Here is a 24339-nt window from a genome sequence, read left to right as displayed (position 1 = left end):
CACTGGCATGTAGGCTCCCACTAGGCGGTTCTAAACTGAATGCTAGGGTCTCCCCACCCCCCAATTCTGGTTTGGTAAATGTCTTTAAGAAAGCTGGCAAAGAAGCTGACTGCTGGGCCAGATCGCAGTTGGTGCAGGCTTAAGATTAGGTGGCAATGATGCCAGACCAAACCTGGATCTGTGCATGTTGTTTAAATAGTGACTAGCTAGCATCACCCAAGACAAGTTAAGTGAGAGAGCTGATGTGAAGGGTTAAGGCAGCGCATCCACCTCTGGCTTTCTGAATCTAATGAACTTCAGGCTGAGGAGGCCAGTACCATGGACAGCTCTTCAAAGTCCTGGTGGACATGGAAAGAGGAGCGTTTAGGGTAGGAAAATTCTCCTCAGGTCCTGGCTACACCTCTTTATAGCTAAAGGCCTCTACCATGGATAGGAAACTTAATTTATGCAACCCTCAGTTTGCTCATCTGCAGCATAGGAATAATATCTGCTTTACATAGTTCTTGAGGTACACAGATGATAAATTACAAGTGAAAAATTATGTGTCAGTTATACAAAGTAAAGATGCTTCATATCGCTTTTACTGAGCTTTCATGTTTAATTATTGACCTTTATCTACCTAACATTATATTATGTTAATGAAAATTGCTAGATTCTTCTCAAGGTATGAAAGAACAGTTCAATAAATGACTGAGAAAGACCAGGGTACTATAAGTAGATATGTATCGTATTGATGAGAGGCGGGAGCTAGGATATACTACATATTGTGTAGATTCAGACACAGATTCTTATATTTATTATGCCATTTAATTTTCATAAGAACTCAGTTTACCTGGCAAAGAGTAGAGGAGTCAGTCCACGTCGTGCCTTTCCATCCCAGCATATTTTCCTGTTATTGCTGCGGGGGTGAAATGAATGGTATCTGTGTGAAGGGCTAGAGTGGTGGTAGAATTCAGATGATCCGTTACTCCAAGAGTGATCTCTTCTAAAGGTTTTCCTGTGTCAGAAAGCAGAAGACAGAGAGAAAAAACAGGGTAAGAAATATACCTTAGCCGCCAAAACCAGGATATCCAAGCTTCCATGGCCAGGAGACTGAGCCATGCATCCAGAGGCCCTTTTAGAAGGAGGTGAACCATGCTCACTGGGATGATCCAGGTTGTTACTGAGGTTTCTGCAGGGCTGGTCGTGATGGGAATCCTTCAGAGACCCACAATGCAGTGGCTACTAAAGGAAATGGAAAATCGTACTTTGATATCTGTGTGTGATAACTCTGTAGTACAGTGATGTCTTATTGAAAAGAGTCTACCTTTACAGTTAGAGTATTGTAAGAGGAATGAAATTCTGATGTCATTAGCATTTAACATATCTGTCTTGGATGAAACCAAAGTTTTTGGTTTTTCTTGTGATCCCTTCATAAAATTTTATTAGAATTAATTTGAATCTTTATTTCAGTACAGAATAGTATAGCTAATGTTTTATGAATGTGAATCCTACATGTGAAAAATGAACATTTGCACGTATGAATTGATGAATATAAATTATATGATAATGGGAATTCAAAGAAATAACATCAATATCTTTCCATTTAGTCTTCTCATATGTATGTAAGGATGCAGACAGCTACAGGAAGCTTTCTAAGACAGCTGTTCAAGTCCTTTTACTTGAAGATCAGCTGGGATGATATTTTTTTCTTACAAGTTTGATAAATGTTTGTGATTATCTGTTCAATAGTCCATTGAGGAATAAGTTGAAGAAGTAGCAATCTAATTAGGTAAGAATTTTATTTTTCTGCATAGGGAGCATTTTAGATCCATTATCAGAGGGAGATGAGTATTTTATGATGCTGTTGTCCCTCAGAACTTTGAAAAAGAGAATGTTAGTGATTAGACAGTTATATAATGATTTACATAAGAGAAAGAGTGCTGGGGTTGAAATCAGAAGACACAAGTTTGAATTGTTTCTTCAAAACCTACCAGGTTCATGGTCTTTGGTAAATTGTTTAAATTCTCTAAGCTACAGTTTCGTCTTCATGGAAAGTAGGACTGCCCATCTATGTCATGGAATGATGGTGAGATTATATTAGATGATGTTTGTGAAAGTGCTTAACATTTGTAATGCATTTTTAAAGAAACTTTATAATAACTTTCCGTTTGGTTATTTTCTACAGAAAGTGAGTGAGAAGGTTGGAGGAGCAGAAGGAACCAAGCTAGATGATGACTTCAAGGAGATGGAGAGGGTAAGTCATTACCACGTAAACTTCCCTTTGACATACAATTGTGTGGCTACTAAGCGGCGAAGGGAGAAAGCAAAGGGGAAACTGTTCTCCACTGGTGCCTGGGAATACATTTTTTTTATTTTTAAAAATACTCTTCTTTTTTTTTCCAGTATCTATTTTAAAACAAAAAATGTGAAGTATCCCATCTTCCCTTTGTACTATCCCAAGGACAACACCTCAGGGAAGGTGAAATGCCGTGATGTAATTTGCCGGCTGGATTTTCTCATCATTTTTCCAAATAGGGACAACATAGAGCTGGTGTTGAATTGTGGTGAGGTGGGAAGAAAAGAGAACGTGGATACTGATGTCCCACATGTTTTGGGGAGAGTTTGAGTCACTTTCTGGCTTTAGAAGCCATCCCTTGCAGGACCGTGCCAGCCAGAGGCAGCAGGTGGAGTGGAGAGAAGGCAGCTGTGGGCCTTTCTGACCTTGCATCTGCTCCACTTCCACCGCTTGTTTCACAAGTCAATTTATAAATAAAAAATGAGGATGCTAATCCCTTCTTGGGGGACTTTTATTAGGATTAAAAATAGTGCAAATCCTTTAGGATTCTGCCTAAAAGTTGGTTCTCAGCGAGTGAAGGTGGAGGTGATGAGCAAAATAATCCCATTTCACTTTTCTTGTGACATACGCCATACTTCCTTCATTTCTTTTCTTTCGCTTTGAGATTGTTTATAGCAAGTGATTCCTAGGCTTATGGTGAAGTATGTATTACATTGTGCAAAGAATTAATTTAGGTGTTAAATTGCGGATGGGTGAAGGAGCTGGGAACACAAACCCTGTACTTGAACAGAGAGAATGTCAAAAGCCTGTGATACCTAGAAACCATATTTTTATTTAGTTCATATCAATTCTAGGACATTCTCTCAGTTTTGCTGTTTTTGCTGTTTGTGGGAAAAGTCAAAGAAAGAAAATTCCTGCATATTTTCTGCCTTGCCGTTTTCACTTTTTCTTCTGATGAGTTCATTGCTGAATGCAGCAAGTTCTTGTTTTGTGCTTCCTATGAGCCAGGCATGTAGGACCTGGCAGTGAACAGGTAGATAAGGTCCCTGACCACGTGGAGTTCATAGTGTACTGCAGAAGGAAGACTCTGGACAAATACTGCCTGGTGTGGAAGGGGAATGACACAGGGTAGTAGAGAAGCACAGAGGAGAGGAAACGCACCCACACAGAGTAGTCAGGGAAGACGTTCCTGATATGTAAGTGAAGATGTGGAGGTAAGTAAGCATTAGCAGAGCCTAATGTGTTTCTGGTAAAGGAAACAACAGGAGAACAGGACACAATTGAATTCCTGAAAAAAAGACGAGTTGCCAAGAGACAGGGGTCTCAGGAAATGAGACTGCAGTCTTTACACAGCTTGTCATTCTGGCTAAGTTCTTGAGATGGACAGCACTGATAGGCTAGGTATCCACTGAGAGGAGATTTACAATGAGAGTCCTCAGTCCCAGCCCGAAGTCTGGGCAGCCAGCCTCTTACACTGAATGTCTGGCAGCCACTTGCCCCATGACTGAAGTCTGCCTTGGTCCCCCTTGCTCATCTCTAGACAGTTCTAAATACCACCTGATCTTCAGCGAAAACTGGTAATCCTGGCTGTTCATAGTTCTGGAAGTGGTATTCTACCCATCCTTCTTCTATAGCATCTCAGTCTCCAGATACCTAAACACCTGCTCGGAGTGACTTGACTTTGACTCCTTTACACCCTGTAATATTAGAGTTTTACGCTCCTCGTTACGAGCAGCCCTGTACATCTGTCTTCTGTCGTCACCTGATTTTCCTTAGTCCCCCCTTATCCTTTGATGTCTCCCCCCACCCCCACCCTGGAGGGAATTTATAGTATGCCACATGGCCAGTGTCCTGTCGTTAATGATAGATTAGGCAGATATTTCAGAATTTAGAAATTTGGAGTCAATGCGAATTCTGTTTTCTTCATCTGCCAGGACTAAAGGTAATAAGCTAGGTCTCTCACTGTCTAAGCTACGACAAATTAACTTTCTGTTTTTTAAATGAGACCAAAGAGAATAAGAAATTTGGAGAAAAGAGGAGAGTTTATAACTGAACAACTAATTAAGGCTTTGAATCCATGCCAGTCTTGCAGACTAATTGAAATAAAAGAGGATCTTGCAAGTATTTTATTTCAGGCACAGAACCACAGACATCCCTCTGAGTATGAAGGTTTATTTTTCCTATTTCCTAAAAAAAATAATGAGTTCCTGAAGCTTTTATTTCAAAATGTAGATATTCTTGCGATAAAGTGAACTTTTGCTGATTGAAGAAGACACCTATGGTTTTGTATTTGGGTTCATACCTAGGTAGATTGAGAGATTTAGATTTCAGTGCAGTGTCGGAATTGTTTCATTCTGTTGTATTTCACACATCTTTTTTCTTATCTATATCTTCATTGGAAATGTTGTACTCTGTACTCATGCTATATTTGCAATAAAGGTAAAGATATCTGTGGTCATCGGAAAGCACATGTTTCGGATTTAGAACATCAAATCTTTTCTCTCCTGTTAATATGTTTATCAATCACAAAAATATTTTAGCTCAGTATTCCCAAGTCTACAGAAGAAACACCCTTCCACAGTTGGTGTTCTGCTCATCAGGGATTTGGAGTAGAGACCTTTGTTTGCCTGTATCCTCAGAGGTGCAGTTAGACAACACAATGAAGTAAATTAAAGGTTTGCATCAAGCAGCACCAGTGGGAGGGAGCAGTGGGCATTCCTAGAGATTGTTTCTCTGATCAGCCACCCCAGCCACTGTCCTGCTGAGATGCAGTAAGATTGCCATGTGTGTCTGTTAGTCCTTGCGGTCGTCCTCTCCCAGAGCTGATGGGGTGAGATGCCTGCGTCTGTGTTGTCTGTGCAGGAATCCTGCTCATCACCACTTTTCTCGTCCTCCTAAGACACAAGTTTGAATTCTTTCTTTAAAACCTACTAGGTTCATGGTCTTTGGTCAATGGTTTAAATCCTCTAAGCTACAGTTTCGTCTTCATGGAAAGTAGGACTGCCCATCTATGTCATAGAATGATGGTGAGATTATATTAGATGATGTTTGTGAAAGTGGAATTGTTTTGCCTGGAATTGTTTCTGTGTTCATTTTAAATGGTATCTGCTGCTTACAAGTTTCATTAACCACAAACTAAATTTTTCCACATGGTACAGGCATTGTGTGGATTGGTCCTTTGAGAAGCTGCAGGTTTTTTGTCAAGAGGAAGTTCTAAAATAAGGGACCTCTGCTTCCTTCTAAAATTGCCATCAGTCTCTGCAGTGAGTCTGTGTGTTTGTATGTCCAGTTATGTTCATTGATTCACATGGAATATCTGTGAAAGCCTTCACAAGCCAGGGATACAGGCATGGTTAAGGCATAATTCCTACCTTCAGGTAGCTTCCAGCATTGATGGAAGAAGTCAGTGCAAAAAGCAGTGGCTTACAGGACATGGTGCTTAATGTCCTGGGGTGATTCCCAAGGAAGAACTAACTCAGGCTGAGTAGCCCAGTGGAAGCTTCCTAGAGGAGAGAGCACCAGAGCTAAATCCTAGCCTTTTCTCTTGGCCCTGCACTTATGGGTAATGCAGATGCCAAGCCTAGGAGTGTAGTGTCTCTTTGCAGACTGCAAAGTATCCTGGGAAATCTCTTCTGTTGAAACCAGAGGAGTTGTAGGGTTGGAAATGTGATTTTAGACCATTTTAATAAGAATGGAATTCTTATCAAGAGGCAGCCTCAAGTTTTAAGAAAAGCAGAATATTGAGAAAGAACAGAAAGAATGCTATTCCATATGAAAGTTAGAAAGAGTGGGTTCTTTGCAGAGTGGGGTGTGGGGAAGGGCTGCTAGGAAAATATCCATGGTCATTATTTTCATGTACTTAGCCATTGGGTGGCAAGGGGATAGATCCTTCTATCCAACCTCAAGTGACAGAAGTAGAATTGATGGGTAGAAACCGTGGGGAGATAGAGTCAGGCTCAACATAAGGAAAGACTTTCGGCTGTAAGAGCTGTTTAAAAAAGGGAGAGAGCCTTAGGAAATACTGAATTCCCCGTCACTGCCCATGTTTAAACAGAGGCTAAACCCACAGTTCTCAACTGCAGTGTGAAGTACACTAATTGTCATCTCTTTCGAGTTTTGTGGCAAGTAATTTGTTACTAATAATGTCACTTTTTAATTGTATCACACTTACTTGAATTCTAGCAATTTATGTCAAATGGGAAAGGGGTAAAGTCCCAACCAGCACACTCGGAGTGATGCATACCCTGCGTGGATCCATGGCTGTCTGTCGTGCTATGACTGTCTTCTTCATGGGCCTGGTGAAAAAAAAGAAGATGTGGAGCTCTGTGCGTAGATACTCACTCACTGGTGTAGAATCGTAAGATAAGTGAGAGCACCAAACAGGATGAGCTTTCAAGGTGGCTTCCGCTTATCCTGGCATTCAAGGAAGACAAATTTCTTCTCACTTATGTGTTTTCAGTATATTTCCAAGCTCATATTCATTAAAGATAATGGCCAAGATTAGCAAAAAAATATGCCGGGGCAATCTGAGCCTAATCCTTGCTTATTTTTGCTTTTTGACACCCTGTTTATTAATCAGGCTTTCTGAAGACATAAGGTAACTGCTGTGTGGCAGAACAGTACAAGGACAGCTCCATGAACCCTTGTGCATCAGTAAGGAACTATTACAAACATCCTATTGGACCAGCCTGTGTCTTACTGCCGGACAGACTCTCCTAGGTTGCAGTTTTCTTCATGACTTGTTCAATTAGGTGTCCTCATTCAGGGTTCTCAGTGCTTTCAGTGGGTGCGTGTGCTTTCTTAACATGTATATTTTCTTAACTTTGGTGACCAAAAATTAAGAGTTTGAAATGATTTTAATGTTTCATTTGACATTTTACTTTTTTTTTTCCTGTGTAACCATGGAGTTACCCCATGTCCAAGGGGGTGTTTGATTCACCTATTTGTTATTGATCACTGAACGCCCAAACTGTGCTCCATTTTAAGGTGTGCATTTTTTCTTCAACTCTGCGGCTGCATCCCTATGACAGTTTCTGGTATAATGCAGTATCTTTCAGTCCTTTTGTCGCTTCTCAGAGAATGCTGTGCCGTTCATGTGTGCTCCCACCTAAGTTCAGGAAACTCTGATTACTGTTTTCTCCAGTTGGAAAAAGGCAATATTCAGATGCCTCCAAACGATAACCCCATCCCAGTCAATTCAGTGTCTTTCAGCTCTCTTGTATCTTTGAAGACGTAGGCCGCTGGTGAAATGGTCAGCATCATTCAGAGATCCAGCGTGGTGTGCCTTAGTGAAAACAGAACCTTGGCACAGTGACCAGCACACTTTTTCTGTAAGTGCATCAGGCTTTGTGGGCCAGAGGGCCTCTGTGGTCTCTGTTGTAACTCTACCTTTGCTATGGAAAAGCAAAAGCAACTGTGGATGGTGTCCAAAGCAAATGTGGCTATGTTCCAATACAATTTATCTAAGAACACTGAAATTATGTATTTCATATCATTATTCCGTGCAATGAAGAATAATTTTTAATTTTCCCAATTGTTTAAAATGTAAAAACAAGTAGTGGCCTGGATTTGGCCTGCTGGCCATAGTTTGCCAATGCTTGCCTTAGCCAAAGAAGAAAATTGGTATAGTGAGTAAAGAGGTTTAGAGAGCTATTTTTCTCCCTATCCAACATTGTAAATTATAAGACTGGATCATGGAGGAAGAACTTCCTGACTCTAAAGTGCAGTAGACCCTTAAATAATATGAGTTTGACCTGCCCGGGTCCACATATAAGGGGACTTTTTTCAGTAAATATCTGTATTATTTCGATTTGCGATTGGGAGTCCTTGGATGGTGAGGGCCGAGTGTATGCATTTGACATAGGGGGCTTGAGCACCCATGGATTTTGGTCAATGTGAGGGGTCCTGGAAAACCAATCCCTCACGGATACTGAGAGACAATTTAAGTTTTGAGGGAGTTAAAAGTTATACATGGATTTTCGACTGTGTAGGTGGTCAGCACCGCTAACCCCCACATTGTTCAAGGGTCGATGGTATTGAGAGTTGCTAAAATGTTAGTATTGAGAAAATTGAAGAAAAGTGACCAGAAGAATAGATACCTACACTTTTGAAAAGAAAATTATTTCAGGCAGAGTTTTTATTTCTTGAAAACATCCCCATATTTGCATGTATTTACAGTTGTATGTCCTTCAAACAGCCCTCCCTAATGGCTTCCTACCCCCATTCAGGTAAGGTTAGATAAAGAAATGGAGGGTCAGGAGCTCTTAAGAATGGAGGTTGTAATTTAGGACACAGCAACACTTATTTTCAAGTAACAGGTAACTTTGGGCATTGAAGAAGACATTAGCTCTATGTCATAATTTCAAAGTTAAACTGTGCTGCTCTCAACTGGGAAAAGTTCTTGCCAGTTATAATAAATTATTTAAATGGAAAACTTCTGAGTTAATGCACATTATACCATGCCTGTATATGCTGGACATTGCCAATTTAAGTATATAAAGGGCTTTCCTAGCAAGTGCCTAACAAGGCACATTCAAGGTTCTCACAAGGTGATGGCCCTCAGCCTGTCCCTGAGTGATGCAATGTGGTTTAGTTCAGCAAAAAGAGGCTTGGACATTATTCGTGAGGACAGAGATGGAGAGAAGTTAGAAAGTGGTCAGCCTCCTGCCTGCAGATGGTTATTGATCAGCATCTTTCATAGAAACCTGCTGATCTATGACCTTCAGGACGGCTTTTTCCGCATCATAGCCACACTAGTTGTGTGACCTCAGGGGGTTTATTTCCTTTCTCTAGGTCCAGACTTACACAGTTAAAAAATTAAGTCTCTGGCCTAGATTCTCTACTGGTCCCTTCCTTCTGTGTTCATTAACTCTGTGAAGTAATTATCTGTCAGAGTAAAATCAAGAGCAAGATCCTGAGTTTGCTAATAGCTGTTCCCTGTTAGGGGGATGTCTTGACCGTGCTGTACACAAATAATTCTATTGGATAAAGTTGTTTTGAGAGGTGGGTTTCAGGTGCAGGTTATTTTATACTCGGATCAAAAGGGTTTAGCTGGAGCTTGTTCTATAATGATGTCTAGATTAGGTAACTAGGAGTTGGCCTCGTTGGGCACAAAACTCTGTAAAGATTTGGGTTGGCATGGTGGGCTCCTTCCTGGGAGATTTCAGTCACACCACAGGGGATGCTGAGGTGGTTTTTATTCCTACTGCCATCTGCTGAATTCTACTGTGGGGATCAAACTTAATGCTCTAATATTGGTATCTCTAGTGTATCTGTGCCTCCCCTGAGACCATGCCTTTAGCCTTGCTAGTAGCTTATCTTTATAGAGCCTGAGTAATTGAGCTGTCTATTTACAGAGCCCAGAGGGGAGAGCTGGTTGCATACCCAAAATGAGAACCACTTTTCAAACCTTCCTTAGTAACCTCCCTGTGGGCTATTCAGGATTTCCACTGCTGGCACCCAGCCTCTGTAGAGAAGCCTGTATAACTGAAGGTGTGTGGTCACACAGCTCTGTGTGGGAGAGCCTCTCTTTCCCAGAGGCCCAGGGCAGAACAGTACTTGTGGATGAAGTTTCTACAGACTTTGAGGACTTTCAACACAAAAACAGAAGATGGAATGGCAGGTGCTTTCACCCTGGCCCTATGTGGTTGGCCACTGCCAGGTCCCCAAGCCCCATCAGGAGGACAGTACAAAGACTGGTGTCTCTCTTCAGGTGGGGAGATGGCCCTGTTGCCTGTCTTTTTAGGAGGAGCTTACGATTTCAAGAAGTAGCAGTGAAGAACACAGACTCTAGAGCCAGACCAGGCAAGTTTCTTAATCTCTCTATATCTATTTCATAGGGTTTCTGAGGATTAAATGCATAAAGATACTTAAAGCCTTTGGAACAATTTCTGACAAATAGAAAATGCTTTATGATGATGATGGTTATAATTATTATTGAATACAGTGATGAAGGAAAGTGAGAAATTGGTTAGCCTCCTACCATTAGGTAACTTGAGAATATAAAAGTTATTTTATCATTGGATAATTCTGGCACTCTCTCTTAGAAACCGTGACCTTTGAAGTTACTTTTCTTCCCATGACAGCCACGCAGGACCTTTGGCTACATTTGATATTGAATTCCTTAATCCTTGTCATGTAGTCAGCAGGATATCTGCATTTTCCTCCAGTCACACATAGAACCTGGACTTCAGAATGTTTGTTCTACATACAGCCTTTGAATTAATTTCCCTGACATTGAGTACATAGAAGTCAGTTTGCATTTTGCTAGTACTTCTGGGACCTCCATGCATGGCCATATAAGTCCTGCACTGATCAACTCCGGGGAACCACTATTCACTTCAGAACTAAATACTATTTAGTACATACTCTCATCCAAGACATCGCCAAAACGCAGACCCAAAGGACATGGTACTAGGTTCATATATAGGGAGGCACCTTTTAAGTAGGAGTGCTTTTTAATGTAATTTTGTACCAGGATGACCTCACAAGACAAAGCATTTCCCTCTATTAATAACAGTAATAGCAAATTCCTTACATGACATTAGTATCACTACCATAGAATGGGAAATGACTAAGTACTGGAAAACCAAACTGAAAGATAAAATCTTCTGATGGGTTATGGCTTAGTTTCTGGCTATGAAGAGAAGGAGGCTTATCCGACCATGAAAAGATAATTTTTTATGTAGGTGCAGCACATTATTGAAAAATTTCCTGGAATTGAAAGAGGAGCCCTTGAATTCCAATTAAACCAAAACAAAAATTTCCCATAGACTTAATTGAGTCTGAAACTCTACCATCAAAAATGAATTCCTTTCACTCATACCTATATATTACTTGCACATATCTTTGAGAGGAAGATGCATTTATTTTCACTAGCCATTTCCCCTCTGGAGTGAATGAATGGACCAGACATGTTGGTAAGAAAGGATTTCATGGGAGAATGTGGAGAACACCTAACTATACTGAACAGCTTACATTGCCTCTCCAACAGAGAGAGGCCATGGTGACCTGTTGAATGCAAATATTGACCATTCAAAATTGTACAGGGATAGACTCGAGCACCAAGATTTTTATTTAGAATTAACCAGAAGTTCAAACTGGTTATATACTTAGGATGTTCTTAGAAGTTAAATAAAAACTTTGCCTTTTACTTAAATAAACAGAGTTGATGCTGCATTTTTCTTTCCTTAGGGTACAGAAATCTGTCATGCCTGGCCCACTGTAGACATACAGTAAATGCCTCTAGGGCAAAATATAATTCATTATCTCCACCTTTTTATTAACTTGTATTTACATTTATTTTATGCTGACTTTATTCCTGGGCTGTACATTTTTATTTCTTCTATTTCTTCTAGATCTTTTTCTCCTATGCAACCTCCCCTTTTTCGTTTAGGAACCATTTGTTCTTTGCAGTAAGAATCCTCTCAGGTGGCAGGGCAAACTCATGTCGGGGTTAATCCATTAGGAGCTCTGTAAATCGAGGCCCACCTTGGGGGTTTTGTTTACCTGGATGTTTACCTCAGTGACCAGAGAATTTACATCAGAACCCTTAAGTTCGGCCTCACTCTGCATTTTGAAGCATGTGCAGCAAAAATTCAGTATTCTTATTGGGTCATGGAGCCTGTGGCCAGACCCACTGTTTGGCCTGGGCACACCTACCAAATCCAGCATTGTAACGATGGAACATTGTAATGACACATTGCTGCTGTGAAGTGACATCTTTCCAATACTTGGTGGCTTTTTGGATATGCATATCTTACTTGGCCTGGACAGTTTCACAGATATTCTTAAAGAGAACAAGAAGATTGGAAATTCTTGATTTGTGTGATTTTGTTGGGTTTTCTGGGTCAGTGGGTAGTGAACCATTTTTAGAGATCATCTCAGGCTTCTGCAGGAAGACGGCAGATCAGTAACGATCAGTGATGCTGGAAGACAATGACATGTATTTTGAAAGAAATTTTAGGAAGTTACCAGGTTCCTCTTTGGATAAGTAGGCTTCCCAGTCTAGATGGAACACACTGGATGCAAAACCATTATTAATCTTCATAGCTCCTCAGCCCTTGCCTTCTACTCAAGACTTGTCATTACTTCTGTTGCACTGCCAGTAGCTGTATATCTACTCAAAACTAAGGTAGTTGTATATCTACTCAAATCTAAGCAAAAACTAAGGTTCTAAAGCTAATAATTTCTGTCATTTTATTATATTTATTTTCTCATTTCAGAAAGTGGATGTCACCAGCAGGGCTGTGATGGAAATAATGACTAAAACAATTGAATACCTTCAACCCAATCCAGGTAAGGGGTCACTTTATAGGTTTAAAGTATCCCTCCAGGTAACATTTAATGTTCTTTAATAGACATTTCAGGTTTGGTGTGCTTCTGTTTCCTCAGCCCAGTTTTCTGGAGGTTCAGTGACTTCAGGTATAGCATGTTCATTTGGGATCGGGGGACATTCTACGGCTTACACTGAAGTGACTGGAGGATTCTGTGGCATTTATCTGACCAATATATTTAACAGACAATATTGTGTAGATAGATGGCTTGGATGACATACAATGTCATTGTAGCTGTAAGCTGTTATTAATGGAACTTTAATTTTCAAAGGATGGTAAGAAAGAAAATTGGAATGCTATTAAGAGAAGACATAATAATTCTCAGAAGGTGTGAAAAGGTAGGAAGGTGAACAGTTTCTGTGAAATTCAGAGGGTTTCTGTTCATATAGCATCACTAAAGTCTTTGGAGGGTTGTTCTTAATTCTTATTCTGCTCCAAGCACGTCACAGTTCAGCATTAGTTCTGCTAAGCTGTTACACTCTAAGAGAAGGAAGATATGAAAGAGGTAGTGGAACTATACCTTGAAAAGAGAGCCAGGCAGAACTGGGGCAATCTCTACAGGCAAGAGGTGTAACAGAGCAAAGCACCTGGCATCACCAAGCGCCTCCTCCCTACTCTTCCTCTGTGGCGGTTCCTAACCCAGAGCATAGAGACTTGAAGCAAGGCTGAATGGATGTAAGTGAAACGCATTCCTATTTGGAAAATTGCTTACTCTGGAGACTAGTTTCTGGGCGTTTCTGGTTGGGGATTCCATTGTCTTTGGCAGTCCTAGGGAAGATAGTCCCGTCACTGTGCCAGGCTCAGTGTGCTTGGGTAGCGAGCATGACTGGGCCAGAGATAGAAAAGGAGAGGTGTGGGATAAGAGGAAGCAGGCCGGTGCGGAAGGCAGGGCTGAGGAGCTCCCCACTGCCTGCTGGCGGCCCTTACATTCAACCTTTGTTTACTTGTGACAGTGCAGCTGCTGTTTTGAAGATGAACAAACTATGTGGGAATGACATTTCTATTTTTGTTTTCCTTCTTCAAACACATCAGAGATGAGATTATGTGAGGAAGGGAAATTGACAAGTAAATACGGTAAACTATAGGAACCAGGCATTTAACTGACAGCTGACCAAATGGTAGGCAATTAGGCAAAGAATAGCAAAAGTCAAGTTTCTAATGATTACTCAGAGCTGTCTTCATGACCTTTGTATTCCACAGAGATTCTGGAATTTCTTAAATGTACATGTATTCCTTAGTATTTAAACAACTGTAGTAGGTCAAGTTCTGAAAAGAGAAGTGCTCCCCTGCCTCACCATAGGAAATTATTATATAGGGGCTAAGAAATGTATGTCTTTATCTTTGCATAGAACTTTGAAGTGCACTCTAATTACCTAAGATTTACCCGTGAATTGTGCTAGTAACTCATTGTAGGTCTAAGATTAATATAGGGAAGGGGAAGAACAGTATAGCATTTATTGAGTACTAATGTATTTTCAGTACAGTGGTAGTTATATACACTGCCTCATCTCTAAAAATAACAATTTTTTCTGATTGCAAAAACAAAATGCAGATGAGCAACTTAATAGTATAGAAAAAGGACTAAAAATCCATTGTAGTACAAAATTTCTGTGGGGACTCATTAGGGTTCCTGAGTATAATGGAATGATGCTCTGTTGTAGGCAGGTATAGTGCATTGAATAGTATGTCTCCCCAAATTCAGGGCCACCCAGGACCTCAAAAGATGATTTTATTTGAAAATAGTCTTTTCGGATATAATTAATGATCTTGAGATGAACTCATCCTGGAGTTAGGATGAGTGCTAAATCCAAGGACCGGTGTCCTTATATAAAGAGAAGACACAGGGAAGAAAGCCATGTGAAGATGGAGGCTGAGACTGGAGCTATGTCCCAAGGCAAGGAAAGCAGGGAGCCACCAGATCTAGAAGAGGCAAGGAAGGATTCTCCCAGAGAGCCTCTACAAAGAACCAACCCTGCTGACATCCTGATTTCAGGCCTTTTGAACTGTGAGAGTAAATTTTTCTTGTTTTAAGCCACCCATTTTGTGGCAATTTGTTATGACAGCACTAGAAAACTATTGCAGGAGGCTAGTCTCATTTTATGCAGGAAAAAACAACACCACCACAAAACAAGGGCCAGAGATTTTAAGAAACTTTCCCCAAGTTACACACCAAGGAGGAGATGAAGTCAGTATTGGAACCCAGGTCTGATGGCTTCCTAAGCCCATGTACTTTACGTTTCATGATCTTGCCTCTGAGAAGGATGGGTTCAATGTCATGTCGGTGCAAAGGGTCCTTCACTTCGAGAGTGGTACAGAAATTCAGAAAGGAAACAGGTTGTGGGGTTGAGGCTTATTTTTACTTTAATAAAAAGGATTGCAGGAGGAGGTAATTGGGGAGATTTGAAATTTTAGAAATGACACAGTTTCAATAGAACATGAATGTGCTATGTAGTTGCCACTATATTAGTTTTATAGCTATTTGAAAATAGAATGGAAATCTGCCACCAAGGAGAACAGTAAAGGCCATCACCAGGCACTCTCAAGTTGGTTTCAGAAAAGCAGTTATGTTGGGCAGGCTGTATACACACACACACACACACACACACACACACACACACAAAGAAGGGTCACCCAGAAGAGTCCAAAACAAAATAATGTCATATACTCATTCTACAGAATTTAGACAGTACATAATTAATTGGTGTATGATAATGATTTAGTTCCTTCATGACTTTCTTGCCTTGAGAGCAGCCAGTGCTTGCTCTTGAAACTGGCCAGTCAAGCACACTGGTTGAAAACCCAAATGTCCTTGAGAAGGGGACACAGGAATCCAGCAAATACCGAGAGGCACCCTTGGGCACAAAAGACCATGAAGAATATTTCCAAACTCATGCAGTTTGCTAAATACTTTGACCACTCAGCCTCTCAGTGACCCCAGGAGCTGGTCAGTATGGATCACGGGTGTTGGTCCTGAATAAGCAAGATCTGGCTTGGGTCAGGACAAAGGCTGATACCAAGTAACAAATATACATGGCCAGGTGAGTAAAATCCATGGAAATCAATGTTGTGAGGGTACTCTGAGAGTGTCTTATAGTAGATTAATACTATAGGATGCTTTCTGCTCTTGTGGTTGTGGAGCGTACACATCTTTTATATTCTCAAACTCCGTGTCTGTTGAAAGGATGACCAAAGAGAGTATGATTAATTTCATCAGTCTGTAGCTATGCTCTGTGTCGGTCCCACATCTGCTCTTCTTACCCTCCTCCAGAGTGTTATTTTTAAAAGGCAAATCTGATCATATCATTATCTTACATAAAACCCTTGAATGGTTTTTCATTGCTTTTAGGATTAAGTTTAAAATTTTCAGCATGGCTTAAAAGTCCCTTCCTGCAGGGTCAGCCAGCCCTTTCCCTTCCACCTTGCCAGGGAGACAGTTCCCTCAGGTCCAGTGCAAAGGTTACTTAGAAGATTTCCTTACCCCCCGACTACATTAGGGTCTCCTGTCGGTGTCCCTCTCACGATCCCAGCTGCTTTTCCCTGGGGGCACATGCCAGTTACTGTAATTGTGTCATGTGTGTGCTTTTGTTTGTCCTCACCCGTACGATCTGGACTGTGCCTACCTCTTTCACCATTGAATCCCCCGCCCCCAGCTCATAGTTGACAGTCAGAGGCTGATGTGATAAAATTGCTCTAATGTATAAAGGAAAGGAGGGAAAACTCTTTCCCTAAACCATCAGCTCTACCCATGTAACCCATGTCTATCAAATGCTTTCGCTTTTCTACGAAGACCGATTCTAGATGCAGTGTGGGTAGAAACAGGACCAACATTGGGTCCCTACTCTCTGAGACCTCACAGTCTAACAGCATCAAGTCCATACCCTCTGCAGAGAGTGGCTCAGGGGACTTCATGGCCTGTTCCTTCTGGGAGTCCCAGCTAACTGATGAGGTGAGGAGGGTGAATGGGGTCACCAGTCTACAGGTGTGCCCTGTGAAGTGGGCTTTTGAGAACATGCAACAGAGAGCTGTAAAGTCTTTCAGTGCAGACTGTGAAATGATTCTAACAGGAACAGCATAAACCAGCACACATTTCCAAACTGCTAAGATAAGTAGTCTGAACATGAAAAGTACTGTGCAGAAATTCCCTTCTATGGATTGTGAGCCCCGCTTTTCATGGTATCTAAAGCAAAGGTCACCAGAGAAGATATACATCAGTTTCCTTGTTTGAGTATTCTGATGCTTGTGGGAGGGGAAGTGCACTAAATCAGCATTCTCCAACAGAAATATGACGCAAGCCATATGTGTAATTTCGAATTTCTTAGTAGCCACATTTAAAAAGGAAAAAAGAAAGGTAAAGTTTATTTTAATAATGTATGTTATTCATTAATGTATCTGAAAGACTAACCAATGTAAAAAATTATTGAGAAGTTTTTTCTTGTACTAAATTTTGAAATTCGTTGTATGTTTTATATTTGCAGCACATTTTGGGTTGGACTAGCCACATTTTAAATGCTCAATAGCCCCATGTAGACAGGGGTTTCCATAATGAACACACAAGACTGTTTGCCATTCAACCTATTTTTTATATTTTCATGTGTGTTTGATGTTTAGCTGCTTGGTTTTTGTATATTAGTGTTTTATTTTTTAATTGAGAAATGGACTTTGTTTTGGATCAGGATGTCTTTAAATTTGTTTGTGTTTTATAACCTCCTGCAAATCTGTTTCATGGCGCTGGATTGGAGGTAGTCCCCTTCAATAGAATAATAGACATGGCCAAATTGGGCTGTATTTTCTTCCCAGAGGCTTTCTCAGTTGGCACTGAAAAGTTATTCTGACCCTGATGTCATAATCCAATACAGATTTCTAAGATGCATCAATAAAAAACTGTTTGGATATGAAAAATGCTGCACAGTTGGGGTTTAGTTCCCTACAGAAATGCTTTCCCCTTGAATGCTGTCTACATGGTCTAGCTTTTCTCCAGCATGCCTAAGATTGGAATAGCAAATAAGGCTCATTAGATGTCTATTCAGAATTTTTCAATAATAAATTCAAATCTCATTTGTGGAATGTTGCCTGTGGAAGTCAAAATTCTCTGTATTAATTTTAACATATATTAATCCCTGGAAAGACATTACATCAACATTATTATACTTATTTCCCAAGGCTGCCCTTTTAGTTATCTCCTTCTAAAGATGAATAAATATAGTGATTATAAGTTGTTTGGTGGTGGTTGAATTGAAAATCCATATGCCTATTATGTGGCATTCCCGTATTCAAATCCTTGGCTCCAGGACACACTGAATGTGCTGTTTCCTGGGGGGCAGGACCTGAGTTGTATCCCTCTTCTTGTCTTTCGGGGCTCTTTGCGTTATGTAAGGTGCCTGAGATACACTAGGAACCTATTAATTTTCAATGTTTTTCCCACAGATGAAGTAAAAATAGGAAAATCTTCCAGCCTTTTCAATACGTATAGTGCTTTGTACATTGTTCCCCTTGTATGTCTTCCTAATCGGTGCATAAATGAGCATGTCCATCCTTCACTTAAAGAATAGGGCATGTGGACTGAATCTAGTTGCCAGAGCATTTACTTTTCCAAATCCTGACACTGAAAAATAAGCAAAATGCATCAAGGACAGGTTTACAAAAGTAATTTTGAGGAAGATGTTGCTGAAACTCCAAGGAATAGGGTCATCCAAGGATACACAGGTTAAAGAAGAAAATATAGGTCAGGTAATACATGGCACGACTCATATACTATACGTATTGAAAAGGCTGGAAGATTTTCCTATTTTTACTTCATCTGTGAGAAAAATATTGAAAATTAATAGGTTCCTAGTATATTTCAGGCGCCTTACATAATTCAGAGTTTTAAGTCAGCTGGAACTGGTGTGTTAACGACACTCAGTCACTGTGTCTATTAAGACTGCGAAAGTCAGACCTTACTTCAAATGTAATTGATCATAACAGAGATAGTGTGCCTTTAAAGATACATATATAAATGGAAAATTAAGCGAATGGACTCTCACTTTAATAGTCTTGAGCTACTTATACACGATCTGCATGTGGTAGTCCCTGCACTGTCTCTGTCTCTCCAAATCTGTTCTCCCTGTTGTTCATTCTACTGTAGCTTCTCTGGCCATTTAATTTTCGCAGTGCGTCAAGCTCCTTCCTGCATCAGGACTTTGCACTGCCTGCTCCCTCTTCCTGGAATGCCCCATCGGCCACTCATGTGACACCTGTCTTATTCCTCATCCTTCCTGCCTCAGGCTTACATATCACCTCCCCTGAGAGGCATTCCATTGGCTCCTGTGCAAATCAGGTCCTCTCGAGTATTGTAGTCTCACGACACCTTCACATAAATCCCCTGCACAAATCTCTCAGGTCTTTCCTCACTTAGAATAAGATCTCAACATGGGTTACAAGGTCCAGTGATCGGGCTTCATTTCCTGCATTCCTACACACAAGCACTCTCATTCATCCCGAAACACACCAGTCCTTCTGCCTGAATCACTTCACCTCCAGGTCTCTGCTCGAATGTCACTGTGTTTGTGCAGCTTTCCCGACCATCTTGCTTAAACTATTACCCACCACAAGTCGCTATGCCCTTTCCCCATTTTATTTTTCTTCATAGTACTTATTACTACTTAAATTTTTATTATATTTTACCTGTTAAATTGTGGCTTCTCTTTCCCACCAAAACGCAAGTGGCCTGAGTGTAGCATTGTTGTTTGTACACTGCAAAGAACCCCGTTCTTATCTTTTAATGTACTTATCACAACATTTACTTTTATAAGTCATTTTGCATTTGTTCAATATACGACCTCCCTCTATTCTTACTCCCCTATTTTACATTCTCCACATAGCAGTTAGCTCATTCCATGAAAGATGTGAGTTATATCTCATCATTCCTCTGCTATTACTCTCCAGTGCTTCCGATTCAGCTCAGCATAGACATCCTGGCTACAAGGCCCTGTATGATTTGGCTCTTGCTCTGCCCTGAGCCCATATTGTCCTCTGCCCACTGTCACTGGCTTCTTTCTGATCCTCAGGCATGCACAGCTTGTTCCTGCCTCCAAGTCTTTGCACAGGAAGTTGCTCTGCCCAGAATGCTCTTCTCCCGGCTCCCATGTGGCTGCTCCTTCTCCTGACGCCACTCCACCTCCCTATGCAGTCCTTCCCTGGCCACCCTACCTGAAATAGCCCGTCCCCACCCTCTCATATCCCCTTCTGTTATTCTGTCACTATTTTAAACTATCCTCTATTTTACCCTTTTTTATTTATCGTTTGCTCATCACCCTCATTTCCAGTCTAGAATGTAATCTCCACAAGGGTGGTAGGGGTTTTGTCCTGTTACGTATCTCTAATATACATATAGCGCCCTCAGTAAATATTTATTGAATGGATGCTGTTGATCTCTCCCACTTTATCATAAACTCATTGAACAAAGAAGTGTCTGTTTTGCTCATGTACATATACCCAGTACCTAGCACAGTGTTTGGTGCTTAGTAGATACTTAATTTGCTGAATGAATCAATCAAATCATGTTAAGCATATTTAAGCTCCATCTAATAGGAGTAACTAACCTTACAGATAGAGGCATGTTCTGAAGACTTGAATAGGCCAGGATCAGAGCTATTACTCTGTCTATATTACGTCCGCTTGGTGTCATGCACAATTAATACTTTTCACAGTTGCTTTAGAAAAATTGTGGAGGTGCCTGCTCTCATATTTTGAGATCATTGGGCTGAAGCTATTGACAGAACATTCATATTTACAGACATAGATAATCTTCCTATTTTCAGATTAGAAAACTGAAGCTTCAAGAGAGATTAAATAAATTGCCCCAAATCATGCAACAAAAGAACCAGAATCATAGTGAGATACAGCTGTCTCCAGAGTTTATTTTTTCACTGTCTTATGCTACAAAATACGAAAACACCTTCAGTCTTGGTATGTGTGGTGAATACACTCTAGAGTAACCCTTATTGTTCACACCCTGGTATAGTCCCTTCCCTTTGAATTTAGGTGGGATTTGTGACTTGCTTCTACCAATAGAATTGGCAAAGGTGATGGGATCAGCCACTCACCATTTCCTTGATTAGGTTATATGGCAAAGTTGATGGGACGTCGCTCCCATGATCATATTACATTATACAAAAGTGTCATAACAGACTGGAGTGAGAGAGATTGTCCTGCTGGCCTAGGAGAAGCAAACTTCCATATTGTGACAGCCTGAGCAGAGGACCAAGTGTCAGGGAGCTGGGGGGGGGGGGTTTCTAGGACCTAAGCATGACCACTAGCCAACATTAGTACAAACCCATCCCCTCGGTCACACCACCACAAGGAAGTGAAATTGTGTCAACAACCTGAGTAAGTTTAGAAGCAGAACCTTCTTTACTCAAGCTTCCTGATTACAGGGCAGCCTAGCTGACACATCCATCGTAGCCTTAAGAGACCCTGCATAGAGGTCTCTGGTCACGTCTGGACTTCTAATCTACGGAAACTGTGAGATAAATATGTGTTGTTTGAAGCCACTAATTTTGTGGAATTCTGTAATGCAGCATAGCAAACTAATATAGTACGGCTGTTTGTTCCCCAACCAGAGCTCCTGTTTCAAGCTTGTCACTGTCTGCTGGGCCATCAGGCCATTTGCTCTTATCACTTTTGGCCCCTGGATATGTTACATTGAAGCCGGAGGTAGACTGGGAAAACCCATCACATCTTTTCAGATTAGGATGAAGTCTCCCGAATCCCCCAAGGAGTGGTTGGGCAGGTCCACTCCATGCTATGACTAAAGATACCTTTGAAACATGAGACAATAGAAGACTCTCGGCACAGTGCCTAATACTTTGTAGGCGCTTAAGAAATGTCACTCACATTCTCTTCTCAGTGGCTTGCAACCCTACCTGGGGGCTCAGGTGCTTACCCATCAATTCCTCCGTTCCTCCACGTGTATGATCTGCAGGGAAAATCACTGCAGGGCCCTTCCCAAAACCATGTCACAGCGCCCAGCACCCACACCCTGTCTGCTCCAAAAACCTAAGGAGGCAAACACGCATGACATTAGTACACAGAGGGTTGTGTATTTTTTCAGTTGCAGGAACCCACATTGTGCTCCTGTGGTATGATTGCCTGCTTTCCCAGGGTGCACTGTGAGACCTGTGATGGCTTCTTGCAACACCCCATGTGGAGGTGGGAGAAGTTCGCTGTCCACACTCACAGATGCTTAAGGCTGCTGACTGTGTACCACGGCTCAGTGTCTTAAAATATCTCCCCGCTGCTTCCCCTTGAGCAGGGGCATAAAAGAGCTCTGTCGCCTCGGAGAGAGGTGTTACATAAATACCATTATTTGTGTTGAGGGTCACATGATTCAGTTCTAAAGTTACGTATTTGTATTACGACAGCAGTTGAGGAAATGTATCTAAGTCATCATCATATAAATCTTTTGCATCCCTTAATAACTGTTAGGTACAAGGCCAGGAACAGATTGCTTGTAGTAAATAGAGCAGCAAAGGCGTTCAATGTAGACTCACCTAATTCTGAGATTCCACCTGGGAAAACCAGGCCATTGTGTGCAATCATCGCAGGTTGCCAATGTGAAACGTATGCTAAAATATTATTTATTGCGTACATTTTGTTGCAATTATTAGACTCCAACTCTAATTTAGTGTGATTTGGGGATTTATACTCATATTCTAATTATAATCTTTGTACTAAACTTTACAAATTTAGTTTAACTAATTCAGAGTTATTTTTTCCCCTCCAACTACAGACAATACTGAGCTTTGATAGATAATAAATAAATAGGTAGGTAGAATTTTTAGCTATTGGTGGCCATTCACTGAAATGGCTATCAATAATAGTTTTCTCCAGCCAAAAGCAGGACAGAGGAGAAAAGACTAACAGTTGTTTAGTGTCTGCTTTGATTACATTCATCACCTCATTTCACCATTGCAACAATTCTATCCCTAAGTATTATTATTTCTCGTTTATAACCAGGTACAGTGAGGAGGGGGGTGGGGGGGGCGGTAAGCACCTTCAATCCCTGCAGAGCTGGGGAGTGGCAGAGCAGGAGTTTGAACCTGTCCCGTGTTAGTTTTTGTTAGTACATGCCCTTGCCTTAATTAGATAGTAGAGTCTGTCACAGGAGAATGCAGTTCTAATTTTTTATCTTCAAAAAGAGGCTGCATTTTCACATTTAAATGGGACTTTGCTCTAAATTTTAACAGTGCTTGTTCACAGTGTTTATTGTGTTTGGTAATTACTTATCGTTAATGAAATTTGATAATTTTTCAGAAGAAGAGAAAACAAATTGCCTTTTGGTTTTTCTTGAAATAGCTATCTCTTTAAAAATCTTTTTGGAGCAACCCATAAACAGAAACCAGATCATTAGAAAATGGTCTGGCTGTAATTTTCATTCTTACAGAAATAGAAACAAACAAACATGGAGTGTTTTTAAAAAGAGTCAAGTTAAAATTTTTACATTAGAGTTTTAAAGTAAGACTCACTGGTTTTGATCTCAGTTACAGTTTTACCCAAGGACACGTTTCACTGGTTTTGAAAATTTACATTATGGTTTTTTGTACACTTCGATAGAAACCATCTACTCATTTGCAAATGACCTTGTCCACTTATCCTACTGGATTCTAATGCTTGTATGAGAGATAGATTTGAAGGGCATTAAAGAAATCAGGTAAGCAGGTCTTATGTTCGTCGTGAGGAAGCAGAGATCGAGAGAGATGAGGCAGCTCGCCCAAGGTCATGCCAATGGGAAGACCTGCAGTCTCCCCACTCGTGTGCGTGCTCATCCTGCTTCCTGAGTCGCAGCATCTCTCAGGCCTCCTCCCCTCTGCATTTTAAACACCTAACGAGTGTAAATATAGCTAAAGCTCTACACTTTGCTGCTGACAATCCTAATTTGACTGATTTTAGTGAAGGCCTAGTACAGGAATGAGAGCCAGCGTGGCCTTCTGGGGTGAGAACAGGCTTTGGAGACAACTAGGATTCGTATTCTGCTCTGCTTCTTGTATGTCCTCGGGCAAGTGACATCATTTCTCTGTGCTTCATTTTCCTTATCTGTACGATGGAGAAGCCACACCTGTCTCTTGTGTCGTTGGGAGGATTGCAGAAATGATGTATGTGAATTACACATAGTAGATACTTCTGAAATGATAGCTGTGGGATGAAACGTGGTCCTGATCCTCAGTTTCTCAAAGATATTTCAAGACTCTGTCTAAGTTTTCAGACCAGATGGTAGCTATTATGAATACTAATACAAATCATTAAGTATTTGTCTGCTAAAGGTCTTTGCTCTTTTGAGCACGAGGTTTGCTTTCTGTCAGGTAGGTAGTAATGACAAAAGAATTTAGTTCCTAAAAGCAGTGAAAGGCTCCAAGAAAATCTCTTCCATGTCTTTGGTCTTCCCTGGTGGATGCCAAGTCCATTAGGTGTCTCCTAACAGTCAGAACACAAAGATACAACTTGGAATGCTGTGGCCACCTCTTCTGGCCTTTGTGTCAACCATGTTTATCAGTACAAGCCAAGGTCAGGGGTTGGCTTTTCTTCTTCCCTGTTGTGATAGACAGATGCTCTGTCAGTGTTTTTTAACTTGAAATGTCACACTTGAAAAGGGAAGGAAACCACTCTTAAGAGCATAATACAACAGTTTAAAGCAGGTTGTAATTGTATTTTATTTACAAAAGGGTTTCTGCCTAAACACTCCCGTTGTGA

At 40.9% G+C, this 24339-nt stretch overlaps 1 protein-coding gene across 5 annotated transcripts in view; it reads left to right on the top strand.

The window, feature by feature from the left end:
* The window catches only part of SH3GL2 (SH3 domain containing GRB2 like 2, endophilin A1), a 190792-nt gene that overhangs the window by 140249 nt on the left and 26204 nt on the right, over positions 1-24339 (top strand). For 3 of the 5 annotated variants that reach the window (XM_074330342.1, XM_074330340.1, XM_074330343.1), the window contains 2 exons: positions 2168-2236; positions 12502-12574. In XM_074330342.1, the coding sequence (XP_074186443.1) occupies positions 2168-2236; positions 12502-12574 (142 nt within the window). Of the gene's footprint in view, positions 1-2167; positions 2237-9989; positions 10082-12328; positions 12411-12501; positions 12575-24339 lie in introns of all 5 variants that reach the window. The other 2 variants (XM_074330341.1, XM_074330344.1) reach the window with 2 other exon arrangements.

Source organism: Rhinolophus sinicus, linkage group LG04 (genome assembly GCF_036562045.2).
Source record: "Rhinolophus sinicus isolate RSC01 linkage group LG04, ASM3656204v1, whole genome shotgun sequence".
NCBI classification, from domain to species: domain Eukaryota; kingdom Metazoa; phylum Chordata; class Mammalia; order Chiroptera; family Rhinolophidae; genus Rhinolophus; species Rhinolophus sinicus.
Note: the sequence above shows the minus strand (reverse complement) of the source record. Positions and strands in the feature narration are given on the sequence as shown.